The sequence below is a fragment of the Bufo bufo genome, chromosome 2 (genome assembly GCF_905171765.1).
Source record: "Bufo bufo chromosome 2, aBufBuf1.1, whole genome shotgun sequence".
Lineage (NCBI taxonomy): Eukaryota > Metazoa > Chordata > Amphibia > Anura > Bufonidae > Bufo > Bufo bufo.
Window position 1 is genome coordinate 827381347 of NC_053390.1, and position 19434 is coordinate 827400780.

The 19434-nt window shown below is 43.7% G+C and overlaps 1 protein-coding gene across 7 annotated transcripts in view; it reads right to left on the reverse strand.

Moving 5' to 3' along the window:
• Window positions 1-19434, reverse strand: part of DYSF (dysferlin) — a 317684-nt gene that overhangs the window by 116202 nt on the left and 182048 nt on the right. For all 7 annotated transcript variants that reach the window (XM_040419360.1, XM_040419355.1, XM_040419359.1 and 4 more), the window contains 3 exons: window positions 17413-17520; window positions 15064-15225; window positions 11798-11963 (listed from right to left, as the gene is read on the reverse strand). In XM_040419360.1, coding sequence (XP_040275294.1) covers window positions 11798-11963; window positions 15064-15225; window positions 17413-17520 — 436 coding nt within the window. The remainder of the gene's footprint in view (window positions 1-11797; window positions 11964-15063; window positions 15226-17412; window positions 17521-19434) is intronic.

The window sequence follows — 19434 nt, forward strand, 5'->3', positions numbered from 1 at the left end:
CCGCTGTACAGAACACTGGTGAGACCTCACTTGGAGTATTGTGCGCAGTACTGGAGGCCATATCTCCAGAAGGATATAGATACTCTAGAGAGAGTTCAGAGAAGAGCTACTAAACTAGTACATGGATTGCAGGATAAAACTTACCAGGAAAGGTTAAAGGACCTTAATATGTATAGCTTGGAAGAAAGAAGAGACAGAGGGGATATGATAGAAACTTTTAAATACATAAAGGGAATCAACTCGGTAAAGGAAGAGAGCATATTTAAAAGAAGAAAAACTACCACAAGAGGACACAGTTTTAAATTAGAGGGGCAAAGGTTTAAAAGTAATATAAGGAAGTATTACTTTACTGAGAGAGTAGTGGATGCATGGAATAGCCTTCCTGCAGAAGTGGTAGCTGCAAATACAGTGAAGGGGTTTAAGCATGCATGGGATAGGCATAAGGCCATCCTTCATATAAGATAGGGCCGGGGGCTATCCATAGTATTCAGTATATTGGGCAGACTAGATGGGCCAAATGGTTCTTATCTGCCGACACATTCTATGTTTCTATGTTTCTATGTTCTCCTCAGATAGCAGCATCCAATTTACACACGATTCACCTAGCCTGGGCGCTGCCTTGAAAACACAGGGCTACACAAGGTCTAGCCCTGTCATTCAAAGGGGAGGGGGGGAGTAAAGAGAGCCTAGGGGGTGTTGCACTAGTGATACTCCTAGCACTATGGTAAACCTCTTGTCTTGGTGCTTCAACTAGGTGATTTACATAAATATCAACATTAATATTAATATTGTAACATAAATATTGGGACATCGACACAATTCTAACATTTTTGGCTCTATACACCACCACAATGGATTTGAAATGAAACAAACAAGATGTGCTTTACCTGCAGACTGTCAGCTTTAATTTGAGGGTATTTACATCTAAATCAGGTGAACGGTGCAGGAATTACAACAGTTTGCATATGTGCCTCCCACTTGTTAAGGGACCAAAAGTAATGGGACAGAATAATAATTATAAATCAAACTTTCACTTTTTAATACTTGGTTGCAAATCCTTTGCAGTCAATTACAGCCTGAAGTCTGGAATGCATAGACATCACCAGATGCTGGGTTTCATCCCTGGTGATGCTCTGCCAGGCCTCTACTGCAACTGTCTTCAGTTCCTGCTTGTTCTTGGGGCATTTTCCCTTCAGTTTTGTCTTCAGCAAGTGAAATGCATGCTCAATCGGATTCAGGTCAAGTGATTGACTTCGCCATTGCATAACATTTCTCTTTTTACCCTTAAAATACTCTTTGGTTGCTTTTGCAGTATGTTTTGGGTCATTGTCCATCTGCACTGTGAAGCGCCGTCCAATGAGTTCTGAAGCATTTGGCTGAATATGAGCAGATAATATTGCCCGAAACACTTCAGAATTCATCCTGCTGCTTTTGTCAGCAGTCACATCATGAATAAATACAAGAGAAGCAGTTCCATTGGCAGCCATACATGCCCACGCCATGACACTACCATCACCATGCTTCACTGATGAGGTGGTATGCTTAGGATAATGAGCAGTTCCTTTCCTTCTCCATACTCTTCTCTTCCCTTCACTGTGGTACAAGTTGATCTTGGTCTCATCTGTCCATAGGATGTTGTTCCAGAACTGTGAAGACTTTTTTAGATGTCGGTTGGCAAACTCTAATCTGGCCTTCCTGTTTTTGAGGCTCACCAATGGTTTACATCTTGTGGTGAACCCTCTGTATTCACTCTGGTGAAGTCTTCTCTTGATTGTTGACTTTGACACACATATACCTACCTCCTGGAGAGTGTTCTTGATCTGGCCAACTGTTGTGAAGGGTGTTTTCTTCACCAGGGAAAGAATTCTTCGGTCATCCACCACAGTTGTTTTCAGTGGTTTTCCGGGTCTTTTGGTGTTGATGAGCTCACCGGTGCGTTCCTTCTTTTTAAGAATGTTCCAAACAGTTGTTTTGGCCACGCCTAATGTTTTTGCTATCTCTCTGATGGGTTTGTTTTGTTTTTTCAGCCTAATGATGGCTTCACTGATAGTGACAGCTCTTTGGATCTCATCTTGAGTTGACAGCAACAGATTCCAAATGCAAATAGCAGACTGGAAATGACCTCTGGACCTTTTATCTGCTCATTGTAATTGGGATAATGAGGGAATAACACACACCTGGCCATGGAACAGCTGAGAAGCCAATTGTCCCATTACTTTTGGTCTCTTAACAAGTGGGAGGCACATATGCAAACTGCTGTAATTCCTGCACCGTTCACCTGATTTGGATGTAAATACCCTCAAATTAAAGCTGACAGTCTGCAGGTAAAGCACATCTTGTTTGTTTCATTTCAAATCCATTGTGGTGGTGTATAGAGCCAAAAATGTTACAATTGTGTCCTTGTCCCAATATTTATGGACCTGACTGTATGTCGTCCATTGTTAACACTTTATAGAAAATAAATATATAGTGGGTGGTCCTACTCAGTGTCAGGCAGCTATTTCTGTAGGAAGCCTGCCCACTGGATTCCTAATCCCAAAATGTGCAGAGGTTTTACTGGATAAATTATACTGAATTTCCTCCCACAATCTGCTCAGATCCTCCTGCTCTATACCATGTTTCCCAAAGATTGGACTGCAATTTCAGTATGGTTTTCCGGGAGTACAATATTGATGACCTACACTCAGGATAGTTCATCAATAATTGATCAATGAGGGTCCAACTGTAGGCACCCCTGCCGATCAGCTGTTTGAAGAGACTTCAGTACTCCTGTGAGCGCCACAGCATACCAATAGTGAGCCCCAAAGACCCAGGAGAAAAAACCTATTTGGAGCTGCCTGTGGATAGAATCACTTGCCACTAAGGTCTATTTCTTTAATTTAAAACCTACTAGACACTATTGGTGACACAGAGCTTTCTAAGTTTTCCAAGCATCCAAGTTTTCAGGGATGGCAAATCACACAGGCTGTAGATAGGGAGAAGAGCACGCACAGGCGGAGAAGGGTGATATCACATAGGTTGTGAGTAAAGAGAAAGCAGTGTCTGCAGAAATGGGAGGAGGTAATCACACACTTCTCAGCATCAGTGTCTGTCAGCACAAGGGAAAAGAGATTTTTCATGGGATGTAATAGAATAATCAGTCCAGGAATGCAACTGATGATGCATGAAAACTAGTGAAGGCAGCAGCATCCTGGAAACACAGATCCATCAAGTATTACTGGAAGAAACACATCCATATGAGAAAAGTCTAATACTAGGAGCAGGTTGTAAATTGTATATTGGGGGCTGGAATAAAGGAATGAAGATTGCAGCCTGAAACTTCGTGCAACTCAGGGAAACTGCTAACATACTGCGAGTAAAGTAAAAAAAAAAAAAGCATGAATTTCATATCAAAGGTGTCTACAGTGGATGACAAGAAGCAGTCATGATAATCTTTAAAGGTTTGTGCCATAAACTACTTTTTATTCTAGCTCCCATTCCTCCTTGGATAGCTTATTCTTCAAATTTACATTTTTACATTTGCTTTAATTCTACTTCTTGGTTTGACATGTGTTTGGTGCCCCATCATGCCTTAGGGCAGTGAGATGTCTCCTGACATTAGCAGATCATGTGACACTAAGCACGCCCCTTGTTCTTACTAATGACACATCCCACGTCCTACATTACAAAGCTCCAATGCAGGACGTAACCAACAGCAACTCAATATCATAGGGTGTAATAGTCAGCGAATAACTTTGAATAAGGCCCTTTTGATACATGGTGGTATCTGGAGAAAGCGATATAACAGCGATATCTGTTGGGCAGGATACATTTATATTACTGGCACAACCCCTTTAACTCCCAGAAAAAATTATTAGAACAAATTGATGCAAATGGACAAATTAAATGGTGATTTTTATGTGGTGAGGGGCTGAAATATTTCTATAATTTTTAATTGCATTCAACGGGAATCTAAGCTCGGAATTCAAAGCCGCAGAAACAAAAATAATTCAACCATAGACGGTAATCAGCCAGTGATAGCAGCCCTGTGTTGCTGGATGTCCTGTCCGTACAGACACACCTTTCTGTCCACATGGCTTATTGGTTAGTCTGGGTCCTGACGTGTTAATGAGACGAGCCACGCCGGGCTAAGAATAACACCCCTCTTCTAGTAATATTTCCAACCAGAAGTAAAAAAAAAAAAAATCTCTTTAAAAACACAGTATTATTCGAATTCAAAAGAAACAGCAATTATTCTCTCAGTGGGGAAGGCGGTGAGCTGAGTGTTACATTAAATAACATAAAAAAGTAAAAACCTGCCTGCCAGGATAAAGAAAACGGGCCCTACAGACGTGTAAATGTTGGCACGCTACCAAGGTAAAGACAAAGGCTTCAGAAAACACGGTGCCAAAGCTTGTAGTCCATCAGCAACAACAGTGGCGACGAGAGAGACTGTGTTTGAAATCTCACTTTTCATGTATGAGACGCGTTGGAGGTTAAAACATGAGAAGATCTCAGCTGCCCCATCACATATTCACTACCTGCTGCGTCTCCAAGAGTCCACCATGAAAGATTGAGATCGGACCACCTGCAATCTTACAGGGATACTATGATTTATCGTACTTTTATCTAATTATATGAATGTGGGGTCTGAATTCATTTAAGGGTCTGGTCTGGTCTGGGCCCTGAATTTATTTAGTGTTCTGGTCTAGAGTCTGAACTAATTTAAAGGATCACAGTAATTTCACACAATTTCATTTAATTTAATAGAGAATAGTGTAAATAGCAAATTTCTAAATCCCTTCATTTAAAAAATCTCCCTGCAACCACCTGAAAAAAAGCTGTAAAGTCATGTCCACTAGGGGTCTCACCTTCCATCTAATTTGCAGTCCACTGCCTGTTGTCAGGCAAAATCTGTCCCTGGTAACAGTGACACAGAAGAGGCCTCCCAGAAAATGGCGGCGAGTCAGAGCTAGTTGAGATCCTGATAAGAGAACTGATAAAAATAACTGATTCTACACAGGTTTTGAAGACTATAGGAGCCTCCTATGTGTCTGTAAGCATGAATTGCCCCTCTGTATCTCTTTTGTGAGCTCCGGTGCTGAAAACAAACATAGTAGAAAGAAAGGGAAAGCAGCTCACATTAGTACAGTGCAGGCAGATTTCACAGAAGGGAGATGCCCCCTGCTTCTGAGTGAAATGCATCTAGCTGTGCAGCTGAAACAGTGAATAATATGGCTGAAAAAAACATTCAGAGAAACCGAACAAAAAGACCTGTCCCTTCACAGTTTGACTGAAGAAAGAGGCATAGCCATTTGGCAAGCTTTTTTTGAAAGCTCAAGTAGGCTTTAAGTGTCTGGTCTAGGGTCTGATTTTATTTAGTTGTGTGGTCTGTAGTCTAATTCACTCTCCAGACCAGAAACTTAAATTAATTCAATTTAGGCGCTAGTCCATGTACAAAATCTGAATTAATTTAGGTGTCTGAGGTCTGTTTTTATTTAGTGGTCTGGTCTGGGGTTTGATTGTATTTAGTCATCTGGTCTGGGAACAATTAATTTAGATTTCTGTTGTGGGGACTGAATTAATTTAGGGGCTGGTCAAGGGTTTAAAGTCATTTGAGGGTTTGTCTGGGTCTTGAATTATTTGGATTTTGGTCTAGGGTCTGAATTGATTTAGTGGTCTTGTCTGGAGTCTGGATTAACTTAAGGGTTAGATTTCAGTCTGAATTAACTTACAGATCAAGTCAGGGGACTGAATTTTTTTGGGGGTGTGGTCTGGGGTGAAAATTCATTTAATGGCCTGGTCTGGGCTCTGAATTTATTTCTGTTGCTATAGAGTCTAAGCCTGATAGCAAGAGACGTGAGCCATCACCAGCCTCAGCAGTAAACTTAGCAGTTTTCACGGTGGGCTGGGTTGGATCGAGAAGAAAATGAAAGAGAATTTCTACATGTCTGTAGTAGACCCCCTGTATTGCTCTTGACGTAACAGATCTGGAGCATGATTTTGTGTTATGATATTCCTATGTTATTGCTCCAGGAAATATATGAATAAAGCCCAAACTAGATGGAGAATTTTTGCAGCACAGCTAATTGATTTTAACCATGGAGGTGAATTCACGAAAAAACATTTTTATTTTTTTTCCTCCATTTTGCAAATCTTTATATATTTTAATACAACTGGTGTTTTGCGATGCGGAAATACTAGCGATCATAATTTTTTAACTTTTTTTATTCAGGAAAAGGTGGCTGATTTGAATTTTTATATCTTTTTATTTTTTATATTTTTAAAAACTGTTTTCACTTTTCTTTTAACATTTACCTAGGGGACTTTAACATGTGATCATTAGATCACTTCTCTCACAGACTGCAGTGTTTTACCATTACAGTCTATGGCACAATCATCCGTTCCTATCAAGCCCTGCCGCAGAGTCTCATGGGGACAGGCCTCAGAGGCTTCAGAAGGCCTGAATCTGATAATAACCGAATGGCTCTCTGCGTGGGAAAGCCGTTCAGTTCACAGCAGTGTAGCACACCCAGGAAAAGACCACTTAGAAAACAATCTGAAGGGTTAAATGTCTGAGATCGACTTTATCTCAGTACGTGGTGGCTACAGCCGCTGCTCAGCTTCTAAGTTGTGACATTCCCAGGAAAAAATAATTTACTTTTTTTAATGCAAATAAGGGCAGGGAAGGGACTTAGCTCCTTGGTGCACCTCAGCTTTCCAGAGCTGGCCACGCCTTTCAGTGCACCGAAGCCCTTGTTTCTATCAAGAATAAAAGTTTTTTTTCTTGGGAATGCCACAAACAATTTTTGTAAGGTAGGTATCACTTTATTCAGCAGGATCCACCCTACCAGGTCGCATGTATGGTTTGATAAGACTCATCCTGCTGACAGGAGCCCTTTACAGGGTCTATAAAAAAAAAAAAAAAAAAAAACAGATGAGTAGTTATGTGGTTGTGGATACCTCAATGTAGGAAGAAAACAAACTGAAATGGAAATTAATTGCATTTCAACAGGTTCCCTTTAAATCCCAGCCGTGTGACCCGCACCTAAAGACAATAGGGCATATCCTAGAGATGAGACAACCCTTTTAAGGTGCCCTTAGTTTGGGGGATATTGGTTACGGTAAGACCACAACGTGTTCCTCTGTACGTGGCTTCTCTGCAGGTTACCGCACCGGATACCCTGAAAAAGCTACAACTGGCCAAAAATGATATCCAGTCATCAGATCAGAACCCAGATCATTAGCTGAATGTTATTCTTTATGAACACGATATATAAGAGGATCCCACACATCTAAAGTAGTATCAGCCAAAAGTTACGAGAAGCAAGGAATTTATTTGGAAATTTAAATTTGCAAGAGAAGGAATAAAACTGATTTCTATAATTGACTTACAGACCAGACTGCGCTCCATAAAACTGCAAAATGCATCCCATAAACCCACAAGCATTTCATCAGCCAAATACCAGAGACCTCACCGTTCTACAGCCCCACCACTTACACTGTCTGTACACCAATATACTGCACCCCAAGTGTCAGTGTATTATTATCCTGTACCCCAAGTGTCAGCATGTCATTATCCTGTACCCCAAGTGTCAGTGTCATTATCCTGTACCCCAAGTGTCATTATCCTGTACCCCAAGTGTCAGTGTCAATATCCTGTACCCCAAGTGTCAGTGTCATCATCCTGTACCCCAAGTGTCAGTCTCATTATCCGGTACCCCAAGTGTCAGTCTCATTATCCGGTACCCCAAGTGTCAGTGTCATCATCCTGTACCCCAAGTGTCAGTGTCATCATCCTGTACCCCAAGTGTCAGTGTCATTAGCCTGTACCCCAAGTGTCAGTGTCATTATCCTGTACCCAAAATGTCAGGGTCACTATCCTGTACCCCAAGTGTCAGTTTCACTATCCTGTACCCCAAGTGTCAGTGTCATCATCCTGTACCCCAAGTGTCAGTGTCATTATCCTGTACCCCAAGTGTCAGCGTCATTATCCTGTACCCCAAGTGTCAGTGTCATTATCCTGTACCCCAAGTGTCAGTGTTATTATCCTGTACCCCAAGTGATAGTGTCATTATCCTGCACCCCAAGTGTCAGTGTCATTATCCTGTACCCCAAGTGTCAGTGTCATTATCCTGTACCCCAAGTGTCAGTGTCATTATCCTGTACCCCAAGTGTCAGTGTCATTATCCTGTACCCCAAGTGTCAGTGTCATTATCCTGTACCCCAAGTGTCTGTCATTATCCTGTACCCCAAATGTCAGTGTCACTATCCTGTACCCCAAGTGTCAGTGTCACTATCCTGTACCCCAAGTGTCAGTGTCATTATCCTGTACCCCAAGTGTCAGTGTCATTATCCTGTACCCCAAGTGTCAGTGTCATTATCCTGTACCCCAAGTGTCAGTGTCATTATCCTGTACCCCAAGTGTCAGTGTCATTATCCTGTACCCCAAGTGTCAATGTCATCATCCTGTACCCCAAATGTCAGGGTCACTATCCTGTACCCCAAGTGTCAGTTTCACTATCCTGTACCCCAAGTCTCAGTGTCACTATCCTGTACCCCAAGTGTCAGTGTCATTATCCTGTACCCCAAGTGTCAGTGTCATCATCCTGTACCCCAAGTGTCAGTGTCATTATCCTGTACCCCAAGTGTCAGCGTCATTATCCTGTACCCCAAGTGTCAGTGTCATCATTCTGTACCCCAAGTGTCAGTGTCATTATCCTGTACCCCAAGTGTCAGCATGTCATTATCCTGTACCCCAAGTGTCAGTGTCATTATCCTGTACCCCGAGTGTCAGCGTCATCATCCTGTACCCAAAGTGTCATTATCCTGTACCCCAAGTGTCAGTGTCATTATCCTGTACCCCAAGTGTCAGTGTCATTATCCTGTACCCCAAGTATCAGTGTCACTATCCTGTACCCCAAGTGTCAGTGTCATTATCCTGTACCCCAAGTGTCAGTGTCATTATCCTGTACCCCAAGTGTCAGTGTTATTATCCTGTATCCCAAGTGTCAGTGTCACTATCCTGTAAGTCATTGTCATTATCCTGTACCCCAAGTGTCATTGTGGCATTATCCTGTACCCCAAGTGTTAGTGTCAATATCCTGTACCCCAAGTGTCAGTGTCATTTTCCTGTACCCCAAGTGTCAGTGTCATTATCCTGTACCCCAAGTGTCAGTGTCATTATCCTGTACCCCAAGTGTCAGCGTCATTATCCTGTCCCCCAAGTGTCAGTGTCATTATCCTGTACCCCAAGTGTCAGCGTCATTATCCTGCACTCCAAGTATCAGTGTCATTATCCTGTACCCCAAGTGTCAGTGTCATTATCCTGTACCCCAAGTGTCAGTGTCATTATCCTCTAACCTCTGGATGACAACAACAGATATTAAATGTTTATTCAGGCTACAGGGCATCAAGTTACAATATCTTAAAACTAAATGCAGTATCCCAGACCTGGGGTAACTGCATTAGTTTGTACCAGCAGATAGGGTACAGTTGACATTGGTTGGTACAGACTCGCCTGCAAGGTGAAGGGAAACACGTTAAGACACTATCACCACAATTCAGGACAGGCATAGCTAGAAGCCTGGATCACACAGTGAACACCTACAGCCATAGTTGCCAGAGTACAGCCATAGGAAAGGGATTCAGGAGAGAGACATTGTCAGCTAGGCAACTTTTAAGTGTCATCTTCTGCCACATTGTAAGCCATCATACGCCATTATCTGGGAGGAGAGATTGCACTTTGTATGAACTGCTGCTGGATGCGCTGGTATTTGTACTCAGTAAAGAAAGATGTTCTTTGTTCTATAATCTCTACCTGGTTTCTTTACATCACTTATTCACTCCACTGAACGGCCGAGGGGCAATAGCCTGAGGGAGTACTCCGTGACACAACATCTGATCAGGGCCACTACCACTCTCATCCTCTGTACCAGTTCTTCAGGAGCTCAATGCACAGTTTGCTAGATGGTTGATTGGGCTACTTCACAATCAATGACAACCTGAAGACCAAAACTATCCATGTGCTATTATTCTCTATCCCAGAGGGCTGATATGTAGAGTTGAGCGAACACCTAGATGTTCGGGGAGTTCGGGACCTGAACTTGATCCGAACTTGGACCCGAACCCAAATGGGGACCCGAACTTCACTTTATTATTTTCCGTTATAACATGGTTATACCAGAAAATAATAGTATTAGCTTTTTCAGATCTGAGTTTTCACAATCGTGAAAACTCAGATCCGACAGTATATTCTAACACAGAGGCGTTCCCATGGTGATAGGGACGCTTTAAGTTAGAATATACTAAGAACTGTGTACATAACTGCCCCCTGCTGCCTGGCAGCACCCAATCTCTTACAGGGGGCTGTGATCCGCACAATTAACCACTCAGGTGCCGCACCTGAGGGCTTAATTGTGTGGATCACAGCCCCCTGTAAGAGATCGGGTGCTGCCAGGCAGCAGGGGCCACACCCTCCCTCCCCAGTATTAAAATCATTGGTGGCCAGTGTAGCCCCCCCCCTCCCTCCCTCCCCAGTATTAAAATCATTGGTGGCCAGTGCGGCCCCCCTCACCCCCCTATTAAAATCATTGGTGGTTAGTGCGCCCCCCCCCTATTAAAATAATTGGTGTCCAGTGCGACCTCCACTCTCCCCCCCCCCTAATTAAAATCATTGGTTAACAACCCCCCTCCCCCCCATCATTGGTGGCAGCGGAGCGGCAGTTCCGATCGGAGTCCCAGTTTAATCGCTGGGGCTCCGATCGGTTACCATGGCAGCCAGGACGCTACTGCAGTCCTGGCTGCCATGGTTACTTAGCACTTTTAGCAGCATTATACTTACATGCGCTGTCTGTGGCCGGCCGGGCGCTCCTCCTACTGGTAAGTGACAGGTCTGTGCTATAAGCAATGCTCCACACAGACCTTTCACTTACCAGTAGGAGGAGCGCCAGCCGGCCACAGACAGCACATGTAAGTATAATGCTGCTAAAAGTGCTAAGTAACCATGGCAGCCAGGACTGCAGTAGCAGTAAACTGGGACTCCGATCGGAACTGCCGCTCCACTGCCACCAATGATGGGGGGGGGTTGTTAACCAATGATTTTAATTAAGGGGGGGAGGGGAGGCCGCACTGGACACCAATGATTTTAATAGGGGGTGGGTGGGGGTGGGGCGGCCACACTAGCCACCAATGATTTTAATAGGGGGTGGGGGGGCCGCACTAGCCACCAATGATTTTAATAGAGAGGGGATGGGGGGCCGCACTGGCCACCAATGATTTTAATACTGGGGAGGGAGTGGGGTCTGGCCCCCTGCTGCCTGGCAGCACCTGATCTCTTACAGGGGTTGTGATCCGCACAATTAATGTTAATTAATTGTGCGGATCAGAGCCCCCTGTAAGAGATCAGGTGCTGCCAGGCAGCAGGGGGCCGTTATATCCACAGTTCTCAGTATATTCTAACTTGAAGCGTCCCCATCACTATGGGAATGCCTCTGTGTTAGAATATACTGTCGGATCTGAGTTTTCACGATCTAACTCAAATCCGATGGTATATTCTAACATAGAGGCGTTCCCATGGTGATGGGGATGCTTCAAGTTAAAATATACCATCGGATTGGAGAAAATTCCGATCCGATGGTATATTAATATTACCCGAACACCGAACTTTACAGTTCGGGTTCGCTCAACCCTACTGATATGTCAACGGTCAAGGTCATCAGCACTGGAATTTCCATAGATGATGTTAATCATATGAACAACATGACAAATTAGAACAAGAAGCATGACTGCATGAAAATGGGTCTTCTGCATCTCCTACCTGGCATTTCTTCATCCATATCTGCTTCCTCCACGCTGTGGTCATAGTGAAATTCTTCCAACGAATTGATGGTACACTGTCCTACTACAGGCTTCCTTCCAAACTGCCGATTATCAATCACCTTGACAACGATGGGAGGACAGTAGAGATCTTCTCTCGGCAGTCTCTAAACAACAAAAGTACATAACTGTTCATTGACTTTTGTATACATTTTGGAGAACATTCCCAGTTATCACAGATTTTTACAGAGCATATCTTCTGCAATACAACATCACCTTCTAAATTACAGAAATACAAGCTAGTTAGACAGAAATTTGCTCAATGTAGTTGCCTATTTCCTTCTGCCAGTGTCGGACTGGGGTGCCTATGGTCCACCAGTAAAAAAAGGTGACTACACAGCTACCTGCAAATAATACCTGTTCATATAGCGGAAGACAGCAGCAGGATGCTACAAAATTATGGTTTGGTTATGGAGGTTCCTGCAGTGACTTTGAGAAGGCAGGTCTTTGGGCTAAGAAAGCTGGCCTTCCTCTGTCCCTAGAAGTCACCTCAGCCACCTGATGCATCAATAATAGTAAACTGGGTAGTCTGCTAAATAATCTCCCCAGTTTTATATGAATATAGGCTGGTTGAAGTGCTGTATGCTGCCTCTCTATATGTAGTGCAGTTGGTCTACTGTATCATGTGCCATTTGTGCTGTAGGTGGGGGACTAGGGGCCTACCTTGCTCAGGGGCACACTGGGGAATTCACCGGTTCCCCTGTGGGCCAGTCTGAGCCTGCCTTTTGGCAGCTCATGTGAAGTGTATTTCTCAAAATGGGATCACAGCAAGCAGAGGATGACATGTATGCTCCCTTCTGAGGCACAATGGGAGGGACACTCAGGTATTTAGCAAAATCAACTACAGTAGTCCCGTGACTTTCAGTGGCTTAAGGATGGAAAGTTTTCATATTATGATGGCCATTGCTGGGCCTTCACAACTTTAGTAGGCTTTCAACGGTTTCCTGACAGCTTCATGCACCTGGCTTCATGGATCAGAAGCCTAGTCACTGAACCTGTGTTCCCTGTTCACATATGGCTGCCCACCAATTTGTGCATGCAGGAGCGAAGCTTCAGTGTCCTGTGCCCGGATAGGAAGCCTTCTGTGACGGTCACGTCCACACACAGGGGGGAGGATAGTGACCACTGCGCTCCACCCTCACCCCTGGCCCTGCCTACTTGCCTCGCAAGTCTTGATGACAGGGGACAACTAGATGGCAGTCCCTAACTTAGTATACGTGCTGGGAAGACAGACAAGACAAATAGCGGAACGTGAATGGACCGGGTCAGAAGCAAGAGAGCTACGCAGTACAAAGTGTTAAGCAAAGAATGGTCAGGAGAACCTGGGGTCAAATACCAGGAGAGTAGAGAAGTACCAGAGGAGTCCGCAAAGAGTAGTCAGGTGGGAGCCGAGGTCACAATACCAGGAGGGATGCGCAGTACAGGAGGAGCACGCAAAGGATCGTCAGGGAACAGGATCAGGTGAGTAATCATTAGTCCAACAAATAGCCAGGAACCTAGAATTAACAGGCAACCTGTGGTCAGCAGGCTGCCTGTATTTATAGTGGGGTCAGAGGGTCATGTGACGTGGCCAGCGTCACATGAACGACAGACAGACAAGTCGAGCACCGAGTGATCAGCTCGGCGCTCAAGGCAGACCTAGGAGCAGGGAGCCTCCCAGCTAGCAAAGCCGCCCTGGGAACGAGGCCAAACACAGATCCTCGCTCCCGAAGCTAAGAAGCAGGTCTGTGGCTGATGGGAGACCGAGTGTGCCTTTGGCACCCCGAGACACCTGCTTTGTTCACCTTGTACTCTGTGCTTCATAGTGTAGGTGCCTACAACCGTGATGTTGTCCTCTTTTTTACCTGCCCCACATACAGCTGTCTCAGACCATGACAAACTGTAGCTGCTGCAGGAACAGAACCGCAGTGTCCTGCACTCAGAGGATGCTTTGAGCACTTTGCTCTAAACATCTGACAATGCTTGCATCCTGCCACCCAATGCAAGCTGTCCCGAAGCTATTCTGCAGAAGAACTGTCAGGGGAGTAGATAGTAGGAACAATTAGTCCTCATCTGCTGGAGATTAGGGCACCCAGGAACCCAGTATTAACCACACACCTTACTATAAGAAACCTGTAGAGCAGGGATGCTCAACCTGCGGCCCTCCAGCTGTTGTGAAACTACAACTTCCACAATGCCCTTCTGTAGGATGATAGCTGTAGGCTGTCAGGGAATGATGGGAGTTGTAGTTTTGCAACAGCTGGAAGGCCGCAGGTTGAGCATGCCTGCGGCACTGCAGCCTTCAGGGAAGCCAGCACTGCAATCCCCAGAGAATGCAACCAGATGAGCAACACATAGACATCCCACCCAATCAGAACATACCAACATCTAATACTGCTTTTACTTAATCTTCCTTTTTTTCCTACTTTGACATGTTGAGGCCTTCGGAACCAATTACCAGTTTCCCATAGAGTCATGGTATCAACATAGAATACTTTCAACACACAATAGTTGTCCCAAACCAATTAATGTAGTATGTTGAGGACCACTGTATTTAAAGTAACCTCATCATAAGGTTTAGGGATGATAACTATGTAAAAAAAAAAAATTCATCATAACATATTATCTATCACGGGGAGCTGCAGAACTAAACACGAGTGGTTTTGATGTCCATTACAATGAGAACCTTCAATGCTGATGTAAAGAAACCAAGCATAAGATTAGTACTTGTCAACTATCATCCATCAATTGAGGAACTTCTAGGCATTGAGATCCCATAACCAACTTCTCTGTAGACCTACACAATACCATTCAGTTTCTCCAATCCATTATTTCTTTTTTCTCCGTCTAGCTCTTGGAAGGTACTGATTCTCCTTGTGAAGAACCCGCTGGTGTAGGGAGCCTTACAGGCAATGCTCCCTGGGAAAATATGCAAATTAGCCAAGCGAAGGGTTCCTTGCCCAGTCTTGGTCTAGTGATCATTGTCCAAAAGGTTGTATCTCTTTGCACGAGTCCTCTTATATTCCCAGTGCTGGTTTCCAGCTGCTGATAGACAGCTTTCATTCAGCCTCGTGATATAAGAAACACATGCTAGCTCTCTTGCACCTCTGGAATATCGGCTTATAAAAGTAGCTGAATCCAAGCCAAGAGCGTTTTACAAGCACCTGGGCCTTTCTTATGACACAAGGGTCGGGGAGGAAAATCTGTTTACTGTATTAAGGCTCTTACCACTTCCATGAAGAGGACGCACACTTCAAAGTTGGGATTCTTTTTGACGTTTTTAATAACGCAAGACTGGATCATTTCATCGCCACACTCCACAATGAGGCTGGGGGATGTCACGCTGGCCAGCTGGTAGCTCTTAAGGTTTCTCAGACCCCATGCCAGAACCTGCCGTCAGAATGGTCGAAATCTCATGTTTAAAAGGTTTACTTAATAACGCCTATCAGCTCATCATTTTAACCACCGGGAAAGTGAGGGGAAAAAGCTGTTAAATGTCTCATATAAAGTAACAAGCTGAAGGAACAAGAACACTATGGCATCAATACATTAGGTTCTGTAATGAAACACAACACACGTACCTATACACATAATTATAGACATTGATATGTTTTCCACATGCACCCATCGGGGAGACAAGTTACTTAGTCACTGGTCAAATGCAAACATATTAAAACACAAGATGGAGCTGTGGTCTACATGGTTGAGAATGGCCCCAAATGGGGTCCCTAATATATGACTTAGTTTTGCCACCCAGAACAGAAGTATCAGGTGTTTGAGTCCTCTCCCGCACCCTTCTCATGACACTTGGACCCCCTTATTGGCTAATATTGCATTTCTTCTGTATAGGAGAGTCCTTATCCAATAGAAATAGATGAGACCAATCAGAACTGGGTCTCCTCTCACCAAGGACCCCATATCAAACTTATTGTAAATAAGCCATTGCCTTAAAGGGGTTATCCCATGAAAACTATTCCACTTTTAAAAGCAGCACCTGATTCTGAATATTTTTGTAATAAAAAATGTAATATAGCTACAGAGTTATTCATTAAAAATGTGTCTGTATAGCGCCACCTGCTGTTTGTTCTTCTCCTTGGTTTACTATCCACTTTGCCTAGGTGGTCACACATGCTCTGTTCCATCCTTCAACTGCCACCAGCCAGATGTACTGTTAGAAACTGTGACAGTTACAGGGAGAAAGCTGAGGCAGAAAGGACACTCCCTCTGAGCTGTGATAGGGAGAGAGCTGCAGAAGAAAAGATCCACCCCTGAGCTGTCATAGGGAGAGATCTGCAGCAGAAAGGGGATGCTCCCTGAGCTGCCATCCTGAAACCAATTTAGCAGAGCAAGTGGGGAGACCTCTGGATCCATGTGAGGTACAGGGCTGGTTCAAGTTTTGTTAGAAAGAGATTTTCATGTACTTTTTGATGTGTGATTTTTATTTTTATTTCTTTTCATTAATCATGGGATAACCCCTTTAAAGTAAATCAGTTGCCAAAATAGAACACGTCTAAATGTGACCCTATATAATAAGTTAGGCAAGTGTATTCCCTAATAAAGCCCCATTCAATAACGTGGTCAGAAGGTCATTTTGATAGTTTTTTCCCTCATCTGCTCATAAATCTTATAAATACGTGGCATTAGGTCAAATTTCTATTTTTAGCTTCGAGGACTATTCGTAAAGTTGGCCATACTCATTACTTTAAGGTTACCTGAATTGGACGGGTAGGTCAACACCAGATGACCATCTAATGTGTATCAAGATACCCAAGACTTTTTCCCCATGGCAGATGTTGGGGTTAAATATAAAAATTCTCGATCCTTTAGTTCTCAGGGGAGTTAAGTCACCAACACGTCTGGTCCAGGTCCTTACTCCCGTCTCCTTATTGGCAATACATACTTTACATGGTCTGCCGAACCAAGTGTGCCTGTATATCGGGTAGTTGGGGGGAATAGCTGTCAAACAAGCTTTCAATTGACAGCTATTGAATGTGTTTGGCTGATTACAAATTATGGGGCCATTTGGCGCAGATTTTGTCACAAAGGTGCTTTGCGGCAAAATCTGCAAATTCTTCCCCTTCCACGCCACAGACGCCAGTTCTAAAAAAAAAAGGGCCATTGCATGGGAAGAGGCGGGCTGGCAGGTCTGTCTCATTTATCATGTTCTATGCCAGTTTTTGGGAGCTGGTGATGATTTTAGGTTGTTTGGGCTGGCGGTGGATGCGCCTAAGTTATTTTGAGGCTGTGCCAGTGCAGGGGAATTAAGACTGCCGTCTAACATGCTGGTCTTGATAAATGACCCCATAAGTACTGCCCACCCCGAAATCTAAAATAAAAAAGGCACTGTAATTAGCAAGTGGCAGAAACCTGTGGAGCATTAGGATAAGACTCCTGCTCTGAGTCTGCAGGCCCAGTGACATCTGGTAGTCCAGGTGATAACCCCAAGAACACACCAGACGATGTATCCTTTAAATATACTGCAAAGAGTGAAATCTTATTGAAAGGTCTTCAATACTTGATTACAACTGCCCAGTGATGGTACGTAGACAAATCTATATCATGCACATGTAGACTCACCTCTATGGCCGTTCTCTGCAGAACAGGCTTAATACCTTGGGGAATCATATACACGTTGGCACTTTTCTGTGGAGGAGGATACGGTAGATCTGTATTCGTATCTGCTGTCTGAGGAGAAAGGAAAAAAAAGAGGAAAACAACCGAAGTTAAAAAGTCTACCAAATTTAGAGTGAAATATACTGCGGGAAGTACACACAGGACAGGGACCTCATGACAAGACTCAAAATACCCTCCTGGTATGGGTTCCATCACTATAACCCCAATAATGGGACAGATGATCTCAGCACCCACTTACTGTCCTCTATACAAGAAGGATTACATAACATAGCCATTTTCTCTTCTTCACTGTGGTGTTTGAGGAAAGTTGAAGCTCTGTGCAGGTTACACCACATATTGAATAGGGCCAACCAGCACTGAGACTAATGTTCTCTAATGGATACATTAGCAAACTAGTGGGGCTCACCTCCATGATTTTATACCCTTGTCTGGTGATGGTGTGACCCTGGGGTTCCAATAGGAACCTGTCCTGACTCCCATTTATTCGAAATACTCTAAATAAAAAGGACAAACAGTCTGGTCAGGATGCCAAGGTCAAGGTGCACTATGTCTGTATTTCTTTGTCATGGTCTTTACTGTCTTGTATTAGTGATTAATTAGACGATTAATTAAAAAACAAAGGATAGTCAATAGCAATTGAATTAGATTTATGTCCCTTGCATGTTATGAAGTTGATGCATCAAGCACCCAGGGTTTCCTGGCTATCACACATTTGAAAGCATTGTGAGGTGAGCCGATGAGAACATCAGATTATCCGAACCTCTGTAAAGGAACACGTTAAAACAAAATGTTCAAAGTAATAAAATAAATACTCCACAACTTCCTTAATCTCCTACATTTCTTTGATCCTATTTTATTTATATATAAAACTGAGAAACATATAAAGAAACCTTCTTTCTGTGTCTTAGGAGGTCAGCCATGCCCACGCTCCTCTGCCTTACTGTCCTATGTCAGGCTCCAAGACGACTGGTTGCAGCAGGAGCTTCTCCCTTTGCCATGTCTTCAGTAGGACAAAAAATAATTAAGATCTATTTCCTTTACTATACTTGTTTTCTCAATCGACCACAATCTAAAGACTAAAGATATCATTAGTAGATAAAGTCCTTAGAGACGGTTTGCTTCAGGAAAATGCAGAAGATGCTGCAGGCAAACAGTGAGCGTTATCCTATTTTTACTTGTTTTTAATTTCTAAGGTAAGTGTTCCTTTACTGTGTTCACCATGGTAGAAATTTCCATTACTCTATTCCCTATGACCATAATATCTTAATGTCACATAAAGGCTGTGCTGTTAGAAGTCAATAGCATAGAAGCCAACAGTCCTGAATTTTCAGAGACAATCTGTTACAGACAATAGTTGTGCCAACTAATCAGTTTGATGTTGGGCTTGACCTGAGGACGTTATCCTGGTGGTCCCCTGGTTTTCACCCTTAAACCCTACACAGGAATCTGATCTATGCTGCAGGGGAGCCCCCAGGCTACTACCTTTCGAGAATAGTCCCAGTGTAGTTGGAAGTTGACACACCAGGTCAGAACCACCAGTGCAAGGCATTGGAAGCACAGGCAAGATAACATACAGAACCAGGCAACAACCGACAGGCAAAACACAAGTGAATTCAAGGCAAAATACGGACTGCTGACAAACAGGCAAAGGACATGAAAAATCCACAGAACAGACTTCATGACACAGTTCAGACATAGCAGAAACATGAGCAGAAACATAGCAAGATGGAACATCCACAGAACTCCAGGGAACAGGTCAAACATACCAGGTCCAGATACAGCAACCTGGCAAGACAGAACAGACTCAAGAACATGGCAAACACAACTAGGACAGAATTCAGACACTTACAGGCAAAATCCATGGAACAGACACAGGACCATGACCACTGGAACTATTACATAATTCAGACATGAACTGGCAAAATTCATGGAACAGACTCAGGGACAAAACCAACGGAACAAGAA